Source organism: Micrasema longulum, unplaced genomic scaffold (assembly GCF_059751315.1).
Source record: "Micrasema longulum isolate JH-2025_06_02 unplaced genomic scaffold, ASM5975131v1 h1tg001345l, whole genome shotgun sequence".
NCBI lineage: Eukaryota > Metazoa > Arthropoda > Insecta > Trichoptera > Brachycentridae > Micrasema > Micrasema longulum.
The window spans coordinates 600,416-623,143 of record NW_028278531.1 but is presented as its reverse complement, the minus strand read 5'-3'; the positions used below and the strand labels follow the sequence as shown (position 1 = coordinate 623,143).

At 34.3% G+C, this 22,728-nt stretch overlaps 1 protein-coding gene and 1 long non-coding RNA gene across 14 annotated transcripts in view; one reads left to right on the top strand and one right to left on the bottom strand.

The window, feature by feature from the left end:
- The window catches only part of LOC148275763 (uncharacterized), a 45,108-nt gene extending 31,345 nt beyond the window's left edge, over positions 1–13,763 (top strand). Inside the window, exon 3 of the long non-coding RNA XR_015823945.1 lies at positions 13,631–13,763. This is a non-coding gene — a long non-coding RNA (uncharacterized LOC148275763). The remainder of the gene's footprint in view (positions 1–13,630) is intronic.
- msn (serine/threonine-protein kinase msn) overlaps positions 1–22,728 on the bottom strand; it is a 90,357-nt gene that overhangs the window by 9,457 nt on the left and 58,172 nt on the right. For 4 of the 13 annotated variants that reach the window (XM_088235227.1, XM_088235234.1, XM_088235228.1 and 1 more), the window contains 7 exons: positions 14,149–14,455; positions 13,667–13,887; positions 12,263–12,456; positions 10,534–10,660; positions 8,669–8,803; positions 6,383–6,627; positions 3,773–3,946 (listed from right to left, as the gene is read on the bottom strand). In XM_088235227.1, the coding sequence (XP_088091353.1) occupies positions 3,916–3,946; positions 6,383–6,627; positions 8,669–8,803; positions 10,534–10,660; positions 12,263–12,456; positions 13,667–13,887; positions 14,149–14,455 (1,260 nt within the window). In that variant the 3' untranslated portion in view covers positions 3,773–3,915. Of the gene's footprint in view, positions 1–3,772; positions 3,947–5,829; positions 6,628–8,668; positions 8,804–10,533; positions 10,661–12,262; positions 12,457–13,666; positions 13,888–14,148; positions 14,456–22,728 lie in introns of those variants that run through there. The other 9 variants (XM_088235230.1, XM_088235236.1, XM_088235231.1 and 6 more) reach the window with 3 other exon arrangements.

Genomic DNA, 22,728 nt, shown 5'->3' with positions numbered 1-22,728 from the left:
AGAATGAAATTAGACCGAGTAGATTAAAGACCAACGCTGTGACTAGGTATCCAATACCGAAAACCTTAAAAGATGTCCAGTCTTACTTAGGGCTGACAGGATACTTTCGGAAGTTTATACATAACTATTCTAAAATAGCAAAACCACTGACGAATCTACTGAAGAAGGAAAATGAATTCATATTCGAAATCGAGGAAAAGACGGCCTTTGAGATGTTGAAGAAGATTTTGTCAAATGACCCCGTTTTAAAGATCTATGATCCTCATTTACCAACTGAACTACACACAGATGCAAGCTGCGAGGGATACGGTGCAGTTTTACTTCAAAAGGATCCGTACGATAATAAGATGCATCCCGTATATTATATGAGTAAGAAGACAACAGATGCAGAACGAAAATATCCCAGCTATGAACTAGAGGTACTTGCGATTATAAATGCTTTAAAGAAATTCAGAGTTTACCTATTGGGACTGAGCTTCAAGATTGTGACAGACTGTAAGGCCTTTGTCCTTACCCTGAAGAAGAAGGATCTCGCACCACGAGTCGCCAGGTGGGCACTACTGCTTGAAGAGTATGATTACGTCGTGGAACATCGAGCTGGCGAGAGACTAAGACACGCTGATTCACTAAGCCGACACCCTGTTGATTGCTTTATTCTTGAAAACGAACTAATAGCGCGATTGAGAAGGGCCCAATCCAACGATGAGTATTTAAATGCCATACGAGAGTTACTCACTCTTGGGAAGAGACACGAAGACTACACCTTAGATGGAGGAGTAGTCTACAGGGAACAAGGAGGCTATAAGCTTATAGTAGTTCCAAAAACTATGCAGACTGAATTAATAAGAATGTACCATGATCGTGGCCATTTTGGCATTACCAAGACAAGAGAACTTCTAGAGAGAGAGTTCTGGATAAAAGATTGTGCAGCAAAAATAAAACGATGCATTGAAAATTGCGTGGCCTGTATATTAGTAGACCGAAAGAGAGGAAAGCGGGAAGGTTTCCTACATCCTATAGACAAAGGTGATAGCCCATTAGACACTTATCACATAGACCACTTAGGACCGCTGCCTTCAACAAATAAAAACTATAAATATATTCTAACAATAGTAGATGCTTTTACTAAGTTTGTGTGGATCTATAGCACAAAGACTACAAATACTACAGAAGTTTTAAATGCCCTGAACCTGCAGCAACAGACGTTCGGGAATTCCAGAAGAATTATAACAGACAGAGGTGCTGCATTCACGTCCACGGAATTTAAAGAATACTGTGAGATACAAAATATTGAGCTTATCAACATAACAACTGGACAACCACGTGCGAATGGGCAAGTAGAACGCATGCACCAGATTATCATTGCTGTCATATCAAAGCTTAGCATAGATGACCCCACTAAGTGGTACAAATTTACCAGTAGGACACAGCAGTTTTTAAACAACACATTCCAAAGAAGTATTGGTCGCACACCATTTGAAGTATTGGTAGGTAAAAAGCAAAGGAGTCAGGAGGACTTCAAGATTGAAGAAATAATCAGCACTGAGCTTCTGGAACAATTTATGAGTGAGCGGGAAGAAGTGCGTGAATCTGCAAGGCAGGAAATCGAAAAAGTACAAAGAGAGAACCGGCGCGAATTTAATAAGAAAAGGAAAGCTAGTAACAAGTATGCTGTTGATGATTTAGTTGCAGTGAAGCGAAGTCAATATGGACCTGGTCTAAAGCTCTGTGCTAAGTTCTTTGGACCATACAAGGTCACCAAAGTATGTGGGAAAGACAGATATAACCTGCTAAGAGTTGGTGGAACTGAAGGCTCACGGGAGACGACGGCGTCAGCAGACCTGATGAAGCCTTGGAGAGTGGACGACACCGATGATGATTCATCCGAGGCGGATGACTTGCAGGATGACCGAGTTGTGGGAATTCTGGCAACACCGGGCGGAAGCGGATGCGAGACGCCAGTCAATGTACGAGCGGCGTTGTGCGGAGACCCAGTTGAAATCTTAAAAGTGATTGTATGAATCAAGTCTAATAAAGAAGTTTAATAAGAAATGTTTTCGTTTTATCCTATTCACTGTTCTAATCCTACATACATATATATATATATATATCTAAATATAGTAAGATGTTTAGTGCTCATTTAAGAACATATTTTTAATTTTTCCATTTCTTTATTTTATATTAGGTTATTTATAGCTTTTAGCCTGAATAAAATACCCAGTATACGACTTAACCTTAAATTTATTTTTAAAACTACAGATATATGAAATTTAATATGACTTAATGTATTTTACCAGTTTGTAGAGCGTTAAAAACTTTACCAAGCTGCATCATTAAGTCAAATCCGCATATTTTCGAGTTGACGTTTTTTGCCAGTATACCCACAGTAAATATATATTTCTTTGATACTTTTCCACTCGATGGTTACTATAGGAAAAAACTCGGGAAAGGGGAAATCTTGAGATCCTGAGTTTAATTCCTGACAGGAGAAATGAGGGTATGTGAAGCAAGCATAGAAATCTCCATTGAAGGAGTTACGGAGATATTTGCAAAAGTCCAACTCAATGGAGAATGCTAAATTTGCGGTGTCAAGTAGTACAATTGAAATCTGTTTTTGCAAGATTTAGAGATGGTTTTGAATTACGCTATTATTTGTCGGCCTCGTGGTGTTAATGGTCAACGTGTTTGCCTACCATGCGAGAGGTCTCGGGTTCGATTCCCGACATGGTTGATGTGAAATATTTTTTTAAAGGGGTGTTTTCACACCATAATATTTCATAGTCCCTGGACTGGTACCTAAAGCGCAAGCCTGTTCACCTTACCTTCTGTGTAATAAAATCGATTCAGATACGCTGCAATCGACGTACCAATAGTGTTCTACGCATCACTGTGTACGGTCAAGGATATGATAATGTATGAAACCATTTTGTAATGAGATTTTTTTTTCCGCGTAACATGTTTTAAATTATATTGCATTCCAACAGATTGAATATTCATACAATGTGTATTTTTATCAACGTGCGGTACAAATATACATTTTATTATGCATCGGCATTAGTATGCTAAATAGCGGGACATGATAAGTCACTGGTGTTATTACGACAGTAGGATTTTTCTATGAACAGTTGACTGACAGTTCTATCGGGGATTCGCTGACTCCCAAATTGAAATCTATAATATTAGACAAATTACTGTATAGGTAACACATTTTTAGGTATGCAGAATAACTCTATGGCAAACTCAATACTGAAAATATTTTTTAATTAATTTTGAAACATAATAAAACAAAAATATAAATTATTTTTATAGATAGAAAAAATCTAATAAGATTGTTAGTAATATTAATGTTTTTTGCAGATATTTCTCGATAAAAAGACTCATTAGTTAATGATTTTGATAAAAATATCAATTAATCATCATCATCATTCCATGTCCGCTCCCTAGTTGGAGCATATGGTGTTCGTAAAGAGCCTCTTTCGGCTGCCAGCTTCTGTATGTCCTCCCTAGTCTGACATAAACTGCCGACAAATAGTCCAGGACGTCGAGAACCTGACGCATCGTAAAGTAGGCAAGGAGGCATCCGCAGTGTGTGGCCCAGCCAACCGAATCGCCTCCGCTTGATGACAGTCGTCACCGGAGTTATCTGCGTCCATTCTCTTATTACTTCGTTCCTTACGAATTCAAAGGGAGGCTGTCTGGAGATCGGATATTTACTCAGCGAAAATCAAATGTCGTCTATATAACGCCTGCGTAGAACACCCACTCTCCTCTACGGATATCAATTAAAGTTTAGTTTTATAATTTTTATTACTGACCAACTCTTTTGTGTCCAGGCGAATAAAGAATGCCGTTCTGACTGAGAACCGGAATAGTGGAGAAATGTCCGCCTCATAGTGTAGTGGTTGAAGCATTCGCCTAACCATTCTTGAGGTCCAGGGTTCGATTCCTAGCAGGGTGGAAGTGAAATATTTGTTTTTAAAGATGAATAGTATTTCATTGTTCACATAGTTTAAAGCTGTGCAGCCCTCAGTCGGCCCGCTTTCTCATAGAGTGCGAGGGGTGAAACGCAGAGCTGCGGAGAGGAGCAGTAAAGTTGGGAAAAGCGGCACACGACGACCTCAGGCTGGAAAGTCTGAGGCTTAAAAGACTGCGAGGAAAGCAGCTACCTACTGGAGCCCCCGCAGCAACCTGGAAGAGTGGGATAAGACCGACTGTGCTGGTCCCGTAAAGGACTATACAGTCACCGAAGAAGCTGTTTCTCCCAGTCTACATCACCATCGTCTTCCGAAGACGGATGGCTGCCGTAGAGAGATAGAGTTCATAGAAAAATCATACTGTTTACCTTTGAACTGGTAACATTGTTACAATTAAATGAGTTGTTTGACGCATGAAATAAAATAAAATATTATTTTTTAAATAGGTACGTAGATTTTCACGATCACTGTTGTCAATTAATGCTATGTTTTTGGGTGAATATGTGAGTAAATTGTATAGGAAAAGGAGTATAAGCTTAGAGTAATAATATACCAGTGGCTAAAAGAGGCACCCGTACAGACAAAAACCATTCTATTATTATCAACCCGGAAGTTAGCAACAGTTTACTGCAATACAACGGGCTGTACATACTATTGCAGGTCGAGAAAGTTCAAACCGAAACCGTCTGTTACACGTTTGTTGTTAAACTAAAAACCAAACTGAAAATTTGGAACGCTTTTGTTCCATGCAATAGAGCTAAAGGTCTTCTCTTTAAGCGGGAGCGAATTATTACTCTGAGAGTACAAGGATTTTTTTACTTATGTAAAAAATTGCTTCACAAGAGTTCATACATTCATACATGGTTCACTCTAAAACATCGCATATTGTCGGGTTTTCGGCACAAGTTGGTAACTGTAATTTTTTTGAAAATGAATTGTCTTAATAAATGGCATCAAATAATCTTTATTAAAAAAAAAAAAAAAATGTTTCGTATTTTATAAATACAAAAGAGAATATTTTATAATATTCAGCTTATTAGTGAGGTTTTAACTTTAAAATTCCAATATCTCACAACTAGTCAAATGTAGTTACCAACTTGAGCCAGAGACCCGACAGTAAGTAGTGGAACCTCGCTAACGAACACATCTCATAATGAGTAATTCACCTGAAAAAACATGTTGTAAAAAATGACGAGTGACGAGGGGAGTACCGGGAATTCCCGGATCGTAAAACCTTGCGAGAAACTTTGGTCAAACAGAGTTGGCTGGAGGTAGATAACAATGATATCGGTCAAGCCGACCACAAAGGGACGAGGGTGCAACAGCAGAGCTAACGCCTAGCCCAACGAGAGAAATGCCGAAAGCATGGAAAAATTGTTGCATTAATCATTGAAAAGCGTCACCCTAATATGGCAGTTTTAGTCAATTTATTGAATGATAATACTGTAGCATTTTCACCAAATTTTCAAGCACCAGCGAGAACAAACGTCCTTAAACAGCTTTCAAAAAAATAATACGTATTGTAAATGAAAATTATGTCGCACCCCGAGAATAACAGTGGCACAAGTCAAACTATTTTTTTTACGGGAGATCAGTTACGCATACACTTGAGCACGATCAGTAAACTTAAACTTAAACATTAATTACCGAAAACAAAGGCACAACTTGAAGTTCACACACTTGTCCCATCTAGTTTTTAATTTTTTCAGAAAAAACAATGGCATAATTGACAATCATTGTGCCACTATTATTCCTAGAATTTGAGTAAAAAATTATAGTAAATTATTAGTTTCACTTATAGGATCACGCCGTTAATTGTGCGGACGTAAATATATTCCAGAACATTTCATCATACTTTCTTTTCTTTTCTTATTTTTTTTCAAACTCAAATTTACTCAAATTACTCAATGCTCAAATTTCTTCATACTCAAGCGACAATTTTGGACTTTCGCTGTTCAGGTGTGATGTATAATTTTATTAATATAAATGTTATAAGTTTCTATTAGTACTCTTTTCAGCATGCAAAGTGAAAGTTGATGGATGCAGCAAACGAGGACGTGGTGGCATGACCAAATTCAACAAATATTTGAAGAGAGACATATCAAAAGTCGGAATAATCGTCGTGCATGCATAAGATGTATGAATGTAAAGGAAGCGAGGTCCCCTACGGGGAAACAGCGAGATGGTGTGTTTGTTTTACATTGGATTAAACGGGGAATATTGTTTGAATTCGTACAAATTATGCTTACTAAGCGAGGTTCCACAGTATGATTATTTTGTCGGTATTTCTAAGGGGTTCTTGCATACGCTAGTATAGAAGCATGGACTAACAAGTGGGCGGTTCTGCCCAGATGGGATATGCGGGAGTACGTCGAGTCGCGATGATTGATATTGCGTCAGTCGGTTACCAGTTGGCCATGCCGGGCTTGTTGAGCGTCATGAAGTAGATCTGGCAGGAGGAGCCGCCCTTGGCCGAGGAGAAGAAGACTTTGTCGTTGCGCTCGCAGAGGAACTTGAGACGCTGGGCCTTCTTGTGCATGAACACGCCGTCCAGGTGGCCGGATTCCACGGAGCGGATCTCGATGGCCTTGTTGCCCCAGCCCATGATCTGCCCCGTGCCGATGTACGCCACTGACGTCGGCATCTCGCCCCACTGGAAACAAACATTTTTATTTATAATATTTACGGCCTAAGTATCTTCAGGTAGTAATCGGCCCCAGGGACAGTGAAATAATATTGCAGAGTAAAATCTTCTTCTTCTTTTCCATAACCGCTCCTAAGTGGAGCATGTGGACATCACCAGTCGCCTTCGGGAGACCCATCGCCAGCCAGCACTCTCGCCTTCTCCCGTGTCAATCCAGCGCCCCCCAAGTTCCGCCGAATAAAGTTGAAAGATCATCATCGACAGCCTTCCAGGACGGCGTAAAAACGCAGGTTTAACAAAAAGGCTACTTGGGTTTAGGTTTTCCAGAGGCATGCGCAGCACGTGTCTGAGCCAGGTCCACCACCGTATCTTTAAGACGCTCGTTATAGGAAGCTGCTGCGTCCATTCTCGGACTTCAATGTTAGTGTTGAAATTGAACCACCTTATACCTAATATTCTTCTTAGCCACTTACTCTCAGAACTCGACAAAAAAAAGGTGTAAAATCACCTTTTTATAAATTACTTCAGGTCGACTTTGCCAGGAGTCCCAGGACTTGTGGTGTGATAGACAAACACACTAACTACTATACTACGAGGCGGAATTCTCTCTATATATCATTTGATTTACGAGGGTTGATTGATATGCTCCACCCCTGACCTATTTCAAAGTGGATGAGAAAAAGTTTTTATGCATAATTTTTCAACATATCCTTCCTGGACTCCTATACAATTCTTCCAGAGATGCTCAAATATTTATATGGCTTCCTGGTAGTCCGTTCGTCCGACCCCTGCCAACCACTCATCTACACAATTCATAACCTCATTGTCATCCAAAAATTTCGTTCCACAGAAATGTTTCTCGAGTTTTGAAAATAACCGGTAGGCACGTGAATATGGGGGATGTTCAATCGATTTCAAACCCAGCGTCGTGAATAGCAGCCATTGACGCTTAGTCCTGATGGAACAGCATTTTGCAGTAGTCAGCGATCTGATATAACTAAACCGTTGCAAATTTCCCTGAATAAGTCACTCAGATACCAAAATAATATTAAAATCCCTAAATTCCACACAAGTCATTCTCAAAATAGCTTTGTTTTCAAAGGTGTCAAAAATTACACAAATCTCCACAATGAACTAAAAACTATTAAAACTAATAGATCAACAAATAAATTCAAAGTAAATTTAAAGAAATTTTTTGAACCTGTGTAAAAACTGCATTCTATTTTAATTAATATTAATGGATTATTATTTTATGTTTTTATTTTTATATCCTATAAGTTTTTTGTTCTCATGTTCGTATTTTCAAAATTATATAAATTCTAATAAATAAATAACTATAACAGTGTAAGTCACTCTCCAAGCACAAGAGCTAGTCTCTTTTTTGGAATATTACCGTTAAAGTAGATTTGTATTAGAATAAAAAAACATGTACCATTTATGAAAATATACTGATTAATAAAAAATAAAAAAAACTTGTCACTCGGTACTTTACATAATGCATACACATCGGCTCGACTGGCCAACCTGAAGCAGATACGGGGTGGAGCATATTAATCAGCCCTCGTAAATAACCAACACATTAAGGCTGTAGTCGGGTAAAATGCACGCAAAATGAGGAAATCTTACGATTTTGCCATTTTAAAACAAATGTTTTTTAAAAATCGTGCAATAATAAAAAATAAAAAAATAGATAAAAACAATAATTTTTAAAGGTATTTCTATTTAAAAAATATACTTATATAACTAGAATATAATTACTTTTAGACCGGCAGATCACGCCATTTCAAATTTAGACTAAACTTAGGTATCTGGATTTTCATATAAAGACGAAGTATTGAACTAAAATTTGTTGTAATGATTTGAAGATAATAAATTGAACATGAAAGCGGCCGAAGCAAAATCTTAATTTTTTGTTTTTAAAAAGAAATACAAGCATTTTAAATCACATCAATTTTTGTGATATTTTTCATTAATTTGACTTGTGACTTTTGTGACTTTCTTAATGAAAAATTTAGTTTTCATATTTGTGAATAATTTGCCAGTTGCATACCTGCAGGACAATATTCTTGCTAACTCTGCCGTAGGTGGTGACGTAGACTCCCTCGTTGTCGTAACACAGCAGCAGCTGCATTCCGTAGGAGTTGGGCAGGGGGACTATACAGTGCGGAGAAATGGCGCCAGCCGTCTGAAACACATAGCGAAAGTCAGAAATATCCATTCCTTTTTTGTTTATGATGAAGAGTACATCTGACCTCTCGGCAAGCACCCCTATACAGAAAATCAATCAATCACGTTTTGAAATTAAAATAGTACTCTATTTTTTTGATACAAAAGAAATTTTTGCATCTTATGATTTACCCGAATAACTCACTATTAGAAAAAAGAGATCAAGTTGGGGCAGAGTAGGATTCGAACCTCAGACATTCATACACACAACCCGATTCATACATTATTCAAACAACAAAAGATAAAAGGACAATACACCCAGCGGGGAGGGGGGGGAAATAGTATCGTTATACGCTGTTAGGCAAGCATTAAAATTAGTATTTCTCCGAACACAATAGTGATATAATGTTGAGTAAGATGTCGTTAAAATTGTATCTTCAAGTACTGTCTAAGTCACGTACTGCAATAAGTTTAATATTGTTAAAAGGTTTCGTAAAAAAACAATCGTAGAAGAAGAAAAATTGACATATTTGGAGGCTAAACTTGCTAAAAATTATCGAAAATGACTAATGCCAAGCATCACAAGAAATATAGAAAAAAACTTCAAAGTTAATGCAAAGTGGACAACTTTCGCGAACAGAAATAATTTCTCAAAATATAAATAAAATCCTTCTTTACAAATTCATATGCATTAGAATCGACTGTGGAATTTACCGTCCCACTCTTCTTTAAATGCTCCTCTATTTCTCTCCTTTCATTTTCTCTTTTCTTTTGAAGATTATGGGATCATTTATTTATGCGCACATTTTTACTTTTATTATATTTATTCACATGCACACTGAGACTAATAAAATAACACTTTTTATTTGTAAAAAATGAGATTTTGCCCGTATTAATGGACAGAAAGAAAAAAACATGGATGCTTGGCAACGAGTCATCATTTTCCTATTCACATCCAGTGGTGCTATGCCCTATGGGACACTACTTTTTTTTGTTATATGATGGTAAAATAAAGAACCGGTAAGTGGTGGGCGCTCTGATATCTATTGCTAAATCTCCTTGCCAAGTCCATCGCCGCTATGAACGCTATCTTCATCGAGTAGATAGTACAGTATAAACAAACATCGATATCTATGTACGAAAATGTGTATATTTGTATGAAAATTTAAAGTATCTTCATCGGTAGGTAACCCGTAATTGAAACATGTTTTAACTTCGCATTGGAATACGGACCCAGAGCCTTAAAATATCGGGCAATTAAGAAGTTCAGTGCTATGGGTAATTGGATTTTAAAAAAATGTTTTCTTGCACCGGGTAAAAATTAGAGCATTTAATTGTAGGGTGAAGTTTCTCAATACATGAAAAATTCATAAAAATGAAGTAATTTGAACGGCGTCACAAGTTCTTGCGAATCTACCAAATCGTTGACATGTTTTGTGATGGATTTCCGAACTACTATTAAATGTCACAACTCATTGAAGAGAACTAGTGGCGTCACGGGCGGAGTAATTTCAAAGTCACAAAACTGAAAAAAATCATAGGGATGAGAAAAAGATACCAAAATTTTTTTTTTTGCTTAGTTTGATGGTCTATTACCAAATACTTTTTTTTTTAAACCTTTAAACTTCCTCATAAGGTAGGACGGCGAGCACTCTAACATCTTCAGGTGTACCCAATAGTCGCCGAAAGGCGCAGCTTCTTTTGTGATTTCATCTAGACATAATAAAACGGTTGTCGACCAATACTTACATGTTTAGGTAAATAAATATCATATACAGTTGCTGAATCCAAGTCTACAGCGTGGAAACCATCCGCCGAGCCGTAAATAACCTTGAGGCGGGTATCTTCCTCTATTGTGAGATCAACCAAAAGGGGTCTGGAACAAAAACAAAATATGTTTATTCAGGCTCCTTTTTTACGCGGTGGAAACGCTCCATGCAATGCCATGTAAGAACAGTATACTAAAAGAAAAAATAAAGGTGGATAGATTTACTAGTATAAAAATCGATAAAGTAAATACAAATAAAAAAATTGTAGTTAATTATTTTTATTATTTTTTATTATTTTTATTTATTATAATTTTTCTTTGCATTTTACAATATGTATACATTAGATTAACACAAAAAAAAATCCCACAAAGGCCTGTGTATACATTTTATTTTAAATTGAAATTAAGTCTACTGGAAGAATACGATGATATTAAAAAGTTAAAAATTAGTGCTGATATAATATATAATACAAAACAACTTTTTTGTAGCTAAAAATGAGAAAATTATAATAAAAATATATTATATTCATAAAAAAAGAGACTATTCAAATCTGCTTTTTTTATCCATAATTTCAACAAAAATTTTAATCGAAACAAATTCAAATAATTAATCTCTATCGTATTGTCCTATCTATCATATTTTATTATTAATATTTAAAGCATCAACTTTGTGGTCAAGCATTTTCACGCCTCTCCCCTCATCCCCTCCCTTTTTTTAAAACTATTTCTCCCCCAACATTTGCATAACCTGATAAGTGCACTTAAGGGTTGCCTACTAAAAGCGTAGCACGCTGGTTTTATATTTTTGAGCAACAACTATGGAGAAGATGTATAGTGAATTTTGCATGTTGGTTTGATTGGTGTCCCGACGAAGAGACGGGCACGTCTCGAAAACGGCACACATAGAAAAATCGGTAAGATGTCATGAGCAAATATTTAATAACATTTAATATTTTTTATTTTTTGTTGACTTCGGTTATTATATAGATATAAATTAAAATAGAACTTAATAATTTACAATTGAACTAACCAAATTTAACAAAAATAATGTAATGTTTAGAGTTTGTCCAAATGTTTGCAGACAGGTTGGATTTCTTCCCTAGGGAGTTATTTAGATCTAAATTTGTTGCAACGGAGGGGGAAAACTTTTTTGAGAGGGGAATATGGGAATGGGATGAATGTTACACAGTGTGTAAAGTGCCCACATAAATTAACTTTTGTTACTATCTCTTGTGTTTAAATAAATTTTAAAAATATATATACTAAATTATTACACTTTTCCAAAGCATAAACTCTACTTTTTTTTTTTCTAAAGATGGCAATATTTTAGAGTCTGTTACTATTTGTGACACTAAAAAACAAACATGGATATATCCACTGCAAGTAAAACGAGTAAATCAACTTTTTGTCTTTGAATAATCTGTACAACTGTATGAGTTTGTATTGCTTTTAAAGTGTTTTATTAGTAGAAATACAGGAAACGGGTATGTTTAAACTGAGGATTTTTATGTAAATCTACAAAAGCAGCCATATTAACCAAAAATCACCAAAACAACGGTGGCTGGAGATAGCCACTTTTGTTTTTTAGTGTCACATTTGTGGTAACTGAGAATTTTTTAAATCTTTATTCACGTACCTTTATCTAAGTTATATGTGTATGATTTTATTCCTATTTTACTTAAGTAAATAAAAATAAAATAACAGACTCACCTATGAATAAGTTCCCCAAAGCTTTTGAAGGCCATAAACTTGTGATAAGGTTTGGGTGCCCAGGCATATATCTCTATACTATCCTTGAGCGCTATAACAAGGAACTTGATACGTTCGTACTTCACGATCTTGAAGTGAACGGCTCCCTGGAGGTCTCCCACGTTTATCCAGCCGTTCCGTCTCTCCACTTGTTGCTGTAACAGAATAACACATAAGACTTGTTAAAAAAGGTAACATTATACGAGATAGATACAGTAAGGGCAATAAGAGGTGTCAACGATAGCGGGACACCGAATGCCGAACACTCTTCGAGTGGATCGGAAGGTCTGTTGACGAGTGCCGACAGTACGCCTTCTCCTAGCGAGTTTTCTGCGGTTTTCAGTTCGGTTTCAAGTTCTCAAAAACAGGCCACAGCCGAAACATCTCACCCGATCCTATTATAAACACCATAAACATAACAACTTTATAAAGTTTTTTTATTTGAAAATTTATTTATTAACCCTTACGGATTATTAAATTCATTTTACAAAAATAACATATACATTTTTTATTCATACTCTGCTGTTCAAAATAATATTTTTTACATTTTTTGAAAAGTTTGTCCGAGTCTTTTGTTTAGTTTTGTCTGGTAGTTTATTGTATAATTTCAGTCCCTGGTTTTTTAGTCTCGACTGTCCTCGTCTTGTTGAATTGAAGTAAACAAATAAATAACTATCCCTTTGAAGTACCGTATTATGCGGAATAAAAAACACGTGTATCGTGGTGTAATGATCAGCGTGTTTGTCTACCATGCAAGAGGTCTCGGGTTCGATTCCCGACATGGTTGATACGAAATATTGATTTAAAAGGGTGTTTTCACACTAGAATATTTCATAGCCCCTGGACTGGTACCTGAATTGCAAGACTGATCACCTTACCTTCATCTAACAAAATTGATTGAGATATGCTGCGATTGGTGTAACAATCCAGTGCCCTATGCAACATTAGGTGCGGAAAGGAAATGATGATGATGATAAGACGCAAACCAAAATGTATCTATCAATTTTTGGAAGCAAAATAATGTTTTTGACGATAAGATGTTTCAGACCACGAGACACGCCCCAATTTTTGGTTGAATTTTCAGAGTAAAAAGTGCGTCTTATGATCTGAAAAATACGGTTAACATTAACATTATAAGCGAGGTAAAAAATAATGCAACTTCCATAGAAAAAATTTCAAAATGTAATAACACATATTTTAAATTCAACAATGAGATTAAAATAAAACTTATAGGCAGGCTACTCTACAGAAAGACTATAACACTCAAAAACATGTATCGTTCCTCATCAGGGTGATGGTTGTATGGAATTTTTATATTTGATACGACAGGGTCCGTGCATGTAAACATGGGTTGGATTGACTCACGTCTGCGAGGCCGTCGGTTCTCAGGATCTTGCTCTTGAGCCAGCTGAGGTAGTAGACGCGCACGCGGTTCTTCTTGCCCGACACAGTGACCAGGATGTTCTGTCCCTCCAGGACTTCCATCTGCTGGAAGCGGCGCCGGTTGATGAGCTGATACACCTTCCCCTGTCCCGAACGGTCCAGCAGCATGAGACCGTTCTCCGTGCCGATCAGGAGATTCACACCTAGGAGTGAATGTTATTTTACATTTGTAAACGAGTACAAAACATGTTGATACAACAATTTTGGGTGTATTTGTAATTTAAAAATCAGTTATTTTTAAAAATACATTATTTTCAATATGGACATATTTTCACAAAACTGACTATTTATTTATTTTTAAATAAGCAAAAAATTACGATGGAAACAGTATGAATGTTTCTTTCCGTACTCCAGAATTATTATTCAGCATCTTCAATACACACAAGGATATAACAATTACTCACCCCAGAGGGCAGCACACAGGATCTCAGAGTTGAACCTCTTTTTGTACTTCCGTATCTCGGGCGTGTCGGAGCCAATGTCGTGGCTGGTCGGCGTGACGTTGACGTTGACGTGGCTCTCGCGCCGCGACGGGCCGCCGCTGCCACCGGCACCGAAGCCGAACGTCAGGAAGCTGCGCTGCTTCTGTTGCAGAGGAAGAAACTGGCCGCTAGTCACGGGGCTCTGCTGCGAGGGGCCGAGGAAGGACTTGGAAGGGGTGGAGCCCACTGAGGACGGGGTGGAGCGGGGACTGTGGCGGGAGCGGTGGAACTGAAAAATTTAACATTTGTTATACTAGCGTCCAAATCACATTGGAATGATCTTGATCTTGTTTCGAATTTTATAGTTCCAATATCAGTTGATGAAGTGAATTAAAAAAATCATTCTCAAAGGCTATTATTATTAATTTTATTATATTTTATACACATGTACATCTCATAAATTATTTTTGAAACATGGAAAATATCCATACAAAACATCATACATTTATGTGTTTGTCCCAGCAATTTTTGAACTGTGACTTGTCACCAACTGTTCCGACCTCAGAGTAATAATTCTCAGAGTATTCAAATGAACTTTCAAACAAACCATCACGTCGTTTCTCCGTAGGAATAGGCAGAGAGGATAGAACCACATCACTCTGTCTTTGCATACATACTTCGCTTCCTCTACATACATACATCTTCTCATGCACACATGCCGATTATGCCGACTTTTAACATGTCGCGCCATGTCTTTCTCGGTCTTCCTCTATTTCTGCATCCATCAACATTCGCAATATAAATATTTTTTTCCGTTCTTTCGCTGTCCATTCTCTCTACATGTCCAAACCAATGCAGAGCTCTTTTCTTGATTTGAGTTGGATACGGATCTCAACATTTGCGCATCTATCGTACATAGTTTTAAAACACATTCGCCTGAGAGATCGTATTTGATGGACTCGATCGTCAAGTATTTGATGGACTTGATCGTGCCATGTCTTTCTCGGTCTTCCTCGTTTTCTGCATTCATCAACATTCGCATCATAGATGCTTTTAGCCGTTCTTTCGCTGTCCATTCGCTTTACATGTCCAAACCAACACAGCACCCCTTTCTTGATTCTGTCGATAATGTCTCAGCCTTACACAGTTCACGGATCTCGACATTTGTGCAGCTATCATACATAAATTTTAGTAATTGGTATTTATTTCCCATACTAATTTTTTTTTAAAACACCTTTGAAACCTAATTTATGTTCATAATATACAATACAATAACTTCTAAACTATAATATATATAATGTATAGCCTCCACTCGATGACTGTTGTCACATTTCAGAGATCGCCACAAATCATAAATTGAAACATATTTTTATTATATTTCAGTCAAATTAAATTTCTTCATAGTTCAAATCATTCTGAATATTGGAACTATAAAACTTATTTCAAAGGTAAGATTCTACATAAGAAAATGATCAAAAATTATTTATAAAATATTCAAGAGATGAAAAGGGGGAAATTATTAAAAGATAATATTGTTTGAATTGATGAAGTTTTATATAATTTATAAATACTTTAGGGTTACATTTTTCATTATCAGAGATATTTTCTAAGAATAATTAATTATAAATACACTGAAAACCACTTACATAATTATAAGCTTATAATAATGCATCTCACTAAACAATCAAGCAGTACATATATATTCCACAAGACAAAAATGATATGGTTTAATGTCGAAATGGGGTGAAAATAAATTAAATTAAATAAACTATTCCACCAAAACCACAATAATAAATTATAACATTAAATGGGTAAAAGTTTCTGAAATAAAAGGGGTGTTAAAAGAAACAGAAAATTTAATTAAAAATAAATAATTACATTGAAACAGTACACCTAAGCACATTTATACAGTGAGCATTAACCCTTTTAATCCCAGTCTATTGAGAGTAGAATGTACAAAAAAAATCTCAAGCAATTTTCTAACAAAAACACATAATGACTGTATTCAGGACAAAGGCTTCAAACCACACTTGTGAAAAAGGCGATTTTATTATATTTTATAAGTTTTTAACCAATTACTTCTTCTATGTCATATTCTTGCAAGCAGTATTTAAACAGAGAATGTGCATCTTGAACATATAACTTTAAGTATTTTACCGTTTTTGCTTGTATATGTAATTTTTATTGAAGTATTTTTTGTGTTTTTTTATACTTTGTTAGCTTGTATTATGTATATGTAATTTTAATACGCTTTTGATATTTTTTTAATCTGTATTAGGTGCACATATTTTGTTAATTAAAAAAAGACTTTTGTTATTCTTGTAATTTTTAACATTTGCACTCTCGTACTAGTTCAGTTTGTATATATACATACATGTAATTTTTAAACATTAAATATTTTTTAATTTTTCTTTTCAAGATTGTATAATGTATACATCATTTCAAATTTATTTCCATACCTTGTATTTTATTTATTTTGTTATTTTTAAATATTTTTATACCCTTTTAATTTGTAGTGTATCATAATTTTTATTCTGCTTTTATAAATAATGTAATAGTTTAAATATAAAAACAATCCTTTGGCCACAATGTGTATAAGACCCACGTAATTGGTTAAATAAAAACACATTAAAACTAATAAAAACAACATTGACTGAAATTGTGGTTTGAAGCCTTTGTCTTAAACAGTTAATTTTTTTGTGAAATCAAGACAAAATTTTACTAAACGTAACCGTGAAATTATTAATTGTGTCAGTTAACATAAAAACGGTTAAATCGTAATGCTTCTTCATAAACAGCATTATTCTGTAACAGATTGTTGCAATTTGATTTATTTATTAGAAGGACAAGATCTAGATCATAAGAACGAATTAAATGTATTTTATATATATAAAACGATAATAAATCAAACAGAATTCACATAAAATGAAGATTTATTATGGATTTTACGGAGTTTGATATAACGAAGTGGATTTAACTAGTCTTAAAGAAATTAATAAATGTCTGTCAATGTAAATAATCTGTCATTTATTGTCTATATAAGGGTTGTGTCATCACTTACCTATGAAAATAAAATTTAATTTAAAATTATATAAAAACAAAAGCAACAAGCCACATCACACCCTCACTGTCAAATGAAAACTAGCGGCTCTATTGAAAAAATACACTACTGTGAAGGGCCACATCGGATGTTGCCGATTTCAATATAAATTACATTTTAAACTGGAATTACTATTGTAAAACGTTGTATCTTTCCATTTGAGATATAAACGACCTATTTACATAGTTTTTCTGACTAACGTTTTCATAATTTTTCTGTAAAAAAAAAACATTTTTTACTGAAAACTGATTTTACCAATTTTGATATCCACTGACACAATCCTCAAAGTAAGAAGAAAAAATATATCCATCAGAGAAACTACTTGGGATTTTTGACAATGATCGATCCCGTGGGATTGAATGGGTTAAGAAATGCATACACAATACGACTTACATGTGTTTTTATTACATTTGGCATGCATGAATGTTTATTGCGTAAATATATTTGTGAATAAGAGTACAAAAAATTGTTATTTAATTCAAATTAACGCAATTTCTCCTCACTGAGTTCATCTACTGACATTTCTTGGTGGAATTGCATTTTAATTACAAATTTATATCTGCTAATCTTCAGTTTTGGTTAATATGAAAAAGTGTTCAATGAATGGTAAAACAGTGGACAATACAAATGTAAAAAAAGACTGTGATTTTTATCGACGTGAGAATCAATGACGAAATTATTATAAATGAACGTAGTTATGCAGAAAGCAGCCAGCAATAGAAAAGTGGAACTGAGATAATAGCAACAACAACAACATAAATCGGGTCGGGACCAGAACTCCGTTGTGAACTGCTAATTTTGCCTCTTGTGACAAACGTTTATTTGCCAAGGTTGATTTAAGTGCACCGTTCGTGAAGAAGTGACCGGCACTCACCCTCCTTTCAATATATTTCTCAGTCATTCCATCCCTAGTAAACATACTTCCCAGATACATAAATTCCTCTACTCGTTTTAGTAGAACTCCATTCACAGTGATAATAGCACTTTTGTAAAACGAGTAAATAATTCAATCTACACAACAATTGACATGTTTTTTACTTTGACAAATAAAAAATAATGAATACAAAAATAGTTTTGTATTTGACAAGTTTTAATGATTTGATTGACCAGTCTGGCTGACCACGCAACCTAAGATCCGCATTTTCCAGAAAACAGCCAGCCCTAATAAAACTCTGATGTATGTTGTGTCGTTATGTATTGAACACATTCTTTCATATTTATATAAGGGTGCTTAATTGTAAAGAATCATTGAATTCATTTGTTATATTAACTTAAATAATTAAACTATGTGTTAAAGAAATCTTGGTAATTTTTTTAAAGTCTGGCGGCTGACCACACAACCTAAAATATCAATTTTCCAGAAAAAAGTCAGATCTAATATTGAATGATATCTCATTCAAACTTTTGAATGTATGAGGTGACGTTCTGTATTAAAACTATGTTTTAATTAAAGGCATTTTTAAATGAACGAATTTATAAAATTGAAATACTCGTGTATTTATCCACTTTAATTTATTTAAGAGAACTAGATTTCTAGAGGCATTGACCTTCCTATCAGCATCTCTACGGTAAAATTTTCCTAGCGCTGTGGGTGTTTTCTGCAAATTGAAAAAAGTCATTTTTGTGATCGACACTATTTTCAGAAGGCTATTATTACAGTTTTTTGTATAAAAACGGCCTGGCAATTTTTAGCAGAACATAGAATTGAACGCAGTTATGCAGATAGCAGCCAGCCATACAAAAGTGAAACTGAAATAATAGTAAGTACATGTTTAGGAAAGTATTACTGATAATCTGTTGTCATATTAAAAAATATACAACTGATAAGTTCATCCCGTGTTTAAATTTCATACTAATTTGAAAAATGATATTTGATGATCAAACTGTGATGAATGATTCTACTGGAATCGTGATTGAGTGCAATGATGCCTAAATGACTAAGCAATAAATGAATGATAACGCAAGTGCAATGCAATACACAAGTGCTGTTAAAAACATCCTAGTGTTGTGATTTTTCGCAATGGCGGTGAAAAACAAATTGGTGCAGATTAAATAATTATTTGCTTCGATAACAGTTTTATAAATTAAAATATTATAATTAATCTCCGATTTTATAATTAAAAAAATTATCTTATTATATTTTTTTCTCGTGTATAGCAAAATTGGTGCAGATTAAAAAATTATTTGCTTCGATAACAGTTTTATAAATTAAAATATTATAATTAATCTCCGATTTTATAAAAAATTCATCTTATTATATTTTTTTCTCGTGTATAACAGTGGAATCCACTTATTCTGATCACTTTGGGACCAGTAACTTTTTATAAGAATAACTGTTTGATAACATTAAGCAATTAATCGTTTTTCATTTAATTTTTGGACGGAGTTATTTCAAAATTTACAACAAACTTCGCAAAAAAAACTTTCCTGGCTTATTTTTATATTTTTTTTATTTATATCTATATATAGACGCCCAATGGGCATTTTTAAGGACATATTTATACATAGAAAATTATTATAAAGGAAAGTAGAAAGACACAATGGTATATAGTAGACTTTGTGTTTTGCGGAAGAGGTGTTTATAATTGAATTTGTTTCAGTGATCGTTTGAAAGAAAAGAAGACAACTTGTTATCAAATAAATCAAGACTGGTATGTTTGTTGGCAGACCTAAGAATTCTGAGCATAGGGGAATGAAAACCATAGTTAGTTCTATGGTTTATCGGTATGAAAGAATAAGTTATGTCTGAGGTTTCTAGTTGGGATATTTAATTTTATTAAGCTCAGAGTTCAGGCGCATCAAAGAGTGAGTTGAGAATTTTAAATAGGACAAGAAGGTCGGATTTATTTCGACAGTCTCGAAAAGAAGATATATTGAAGCTAGTTTCTAACTCATACGTATATTGGTCTCCGGATAAGCCAAACCTCCAGCCTATCTCTCTTGAAAATCGATGTTGAATTGATTCAATAATTTTGATGTGAACATCATAATATGGAGACCAGATAACAGGGCAATACTCTAGGTGCGGGCGAACTAGGAAACAGAAGAGAGTGGCCTTATGATGGCCTTAAAACAGGTTAATTTACAATCTCAGCATTTCGGAGCGCATAAAATTATATGTCCCGAGCAACTATTTAAGAGACTATTTGTTCTTACGGAATGCAGGATAAATTTACCGGTGATGATGCCTGTGGGGAAGATAATTGGTCTGTTGAACAGCCTACCGAGAGAGGTGGATCTCTTCCATGCTGGGACTACCAGTTTTAGACTCTTCCTCCCTAACTATGGTATCATAATGTGTATTCGTCTTTGTTTACTATTCTTTTTATGGACTATATGTTAGACCTTAATAATCGATTGTGCTTTTTTTAAAACGTGTTTTATGTATATTGTAATTGGCAGTAGTGCTGTATTGTACATTTGAATAAATAAAAACTATGAAAAAAAAAAAAAAAAATTAAATAGAGAGTCCAGTATTTTCACACAAAAAAAAACTTATCTTTTTGATGATATTTTTTTAAACTTTGAAAGTTTTGAACAATAGGATCATTTTGCGGAAATTCCTTAGAATCTACAGATCTTTCTTTTATAATTATTTAAATAGATAACAATAGGTAAATTTTATCTCAATATGCAGCTTATTTTTATATAGATGGTTTGGGACCGACCGATTATGATAACAACAACCGATTGACAACATTATCCGTGATTCTAATATCCAGATTCCACTGTATTATTTCAAATTATATGGACCCTTTTTTTAGCAACTATAGTATTCAACATTGTAATTTTGTGGTATTGTTTAGCAGTTACAATAATTACTATAAAAAAAACATTTAATGGTCACATCATAGATATTATTTGAAAAATATTAATGAATATCATTTGATTCATTATTGCATAGAAAGCCAAAGTAAATCTAACTATTTGAATCCTAGATCAAAACATTTTTCAGTGTAGATTTGCAGATAATAAGAGTTTATTTATAAATCCATTACCACATACCATTGTTAAATTGAAAGCATTGTTATTTTTGTATACATCTTAACCCTTTCAGACTGTTGATGAAAAATATACATGAATTTAAAGATTTATTTACTCCCCGTACCAGATTAAAAGAAATTGTAGAGAATTGATTCAATCAATGATATCCCTAAGTACATCTCTATTTTTTTCTTGATTAAATTGGTAGTCGACATTACACAGAAAATTTTGCTTTTATTTCAACAGCTGGCTTGTTTGTTTTGGAGTAAATGAGGAAGTTTAGCCCTATAAGAAATTGGATATAAAAAATGTTTTCTTACACGCGGTAAAAATTAGAGTATTAAATTGTACATTGAAGTTTCTTGAAAAGGAATGAAAAAAATTATAAAAACGAACTACTTTGCATGACGTCACTAGTTCTTCCGAATCAACCAACGATAAGGGAGTTGTGAAAGATTTCCGGTTTACGATAGGTCAACTGACCAATCCGTAGAACTCATCGAGAAGATGGGAAAGAGAGCTTGAGACCTCACACGCAATTCAAATTTAAAAAAAACAAAACTTTGAAAATTCATAGCGCATATAGATACACGAATTTATTTATTTTTAAATTTTGGGCTTAGTTTAATATTTCATTAACAAATAATGTTTTTTTTTTTTTAATCACTGAACTTCTGATACTAAGGGCAAGTTTAAAATATATTTAACTAATGGATCAAGTAATTTGATCAAATAAACATATATTACATGATAACATTAAGATTAATTGTTCATTGAAAATAATTTTAAATAAATTCTAAAATACAAATGATTTAGAAAATTAAATAATTTGGTGGCTTTTGGGGTGTAATGACTAACGCAAGGAGGGGGTTAATAAAAAGTATATGTGATTTTACCCAAATCTGGGTGTTCTGTGCTGTAATTAATCACTGTTGTGGTGCAAAAAATAATGTTTTTCAAAGTAATAAAAACGTATTTGAAAATACAAAGTTTTATCTGATAATTCCTTTAAAACATACAGGATTCAAAATATTTATTATATCGACAGGAATTAATTAAGGTCCGAAAGAGTTAAGCGAATGACAAGTTTCATGGAAGGTCGATCATGATATAAGAATGAGCACGGAAAGAAGATGAATTGAAGTTATGCAGAAAGCAGCCAGCCATAGAAAAGTGAAACTGAGATAATAGCACTTTTGTGAAAAGAGTGAATATACAAATTTTCACCACAGTTAGAATGTTTTCGACTTTAACAAATAATAAACAATGAAAACATTAGTTTTTTTTATATGACAAACAAGAATCTAATTGTGTACTTGACCAGTTTTAATGATTTTTAAAGAACCGCAAGATTTTTCTAGTGCTGTGGGTGTTTTCAGCAAATAGAAAAATTCCATTTTTGTAATCGACACTATTTTTAAAAGGTGATTAAATACATTTTTTATGTGAAAGCGGTCGGCTGTATTTAGCAGAACATA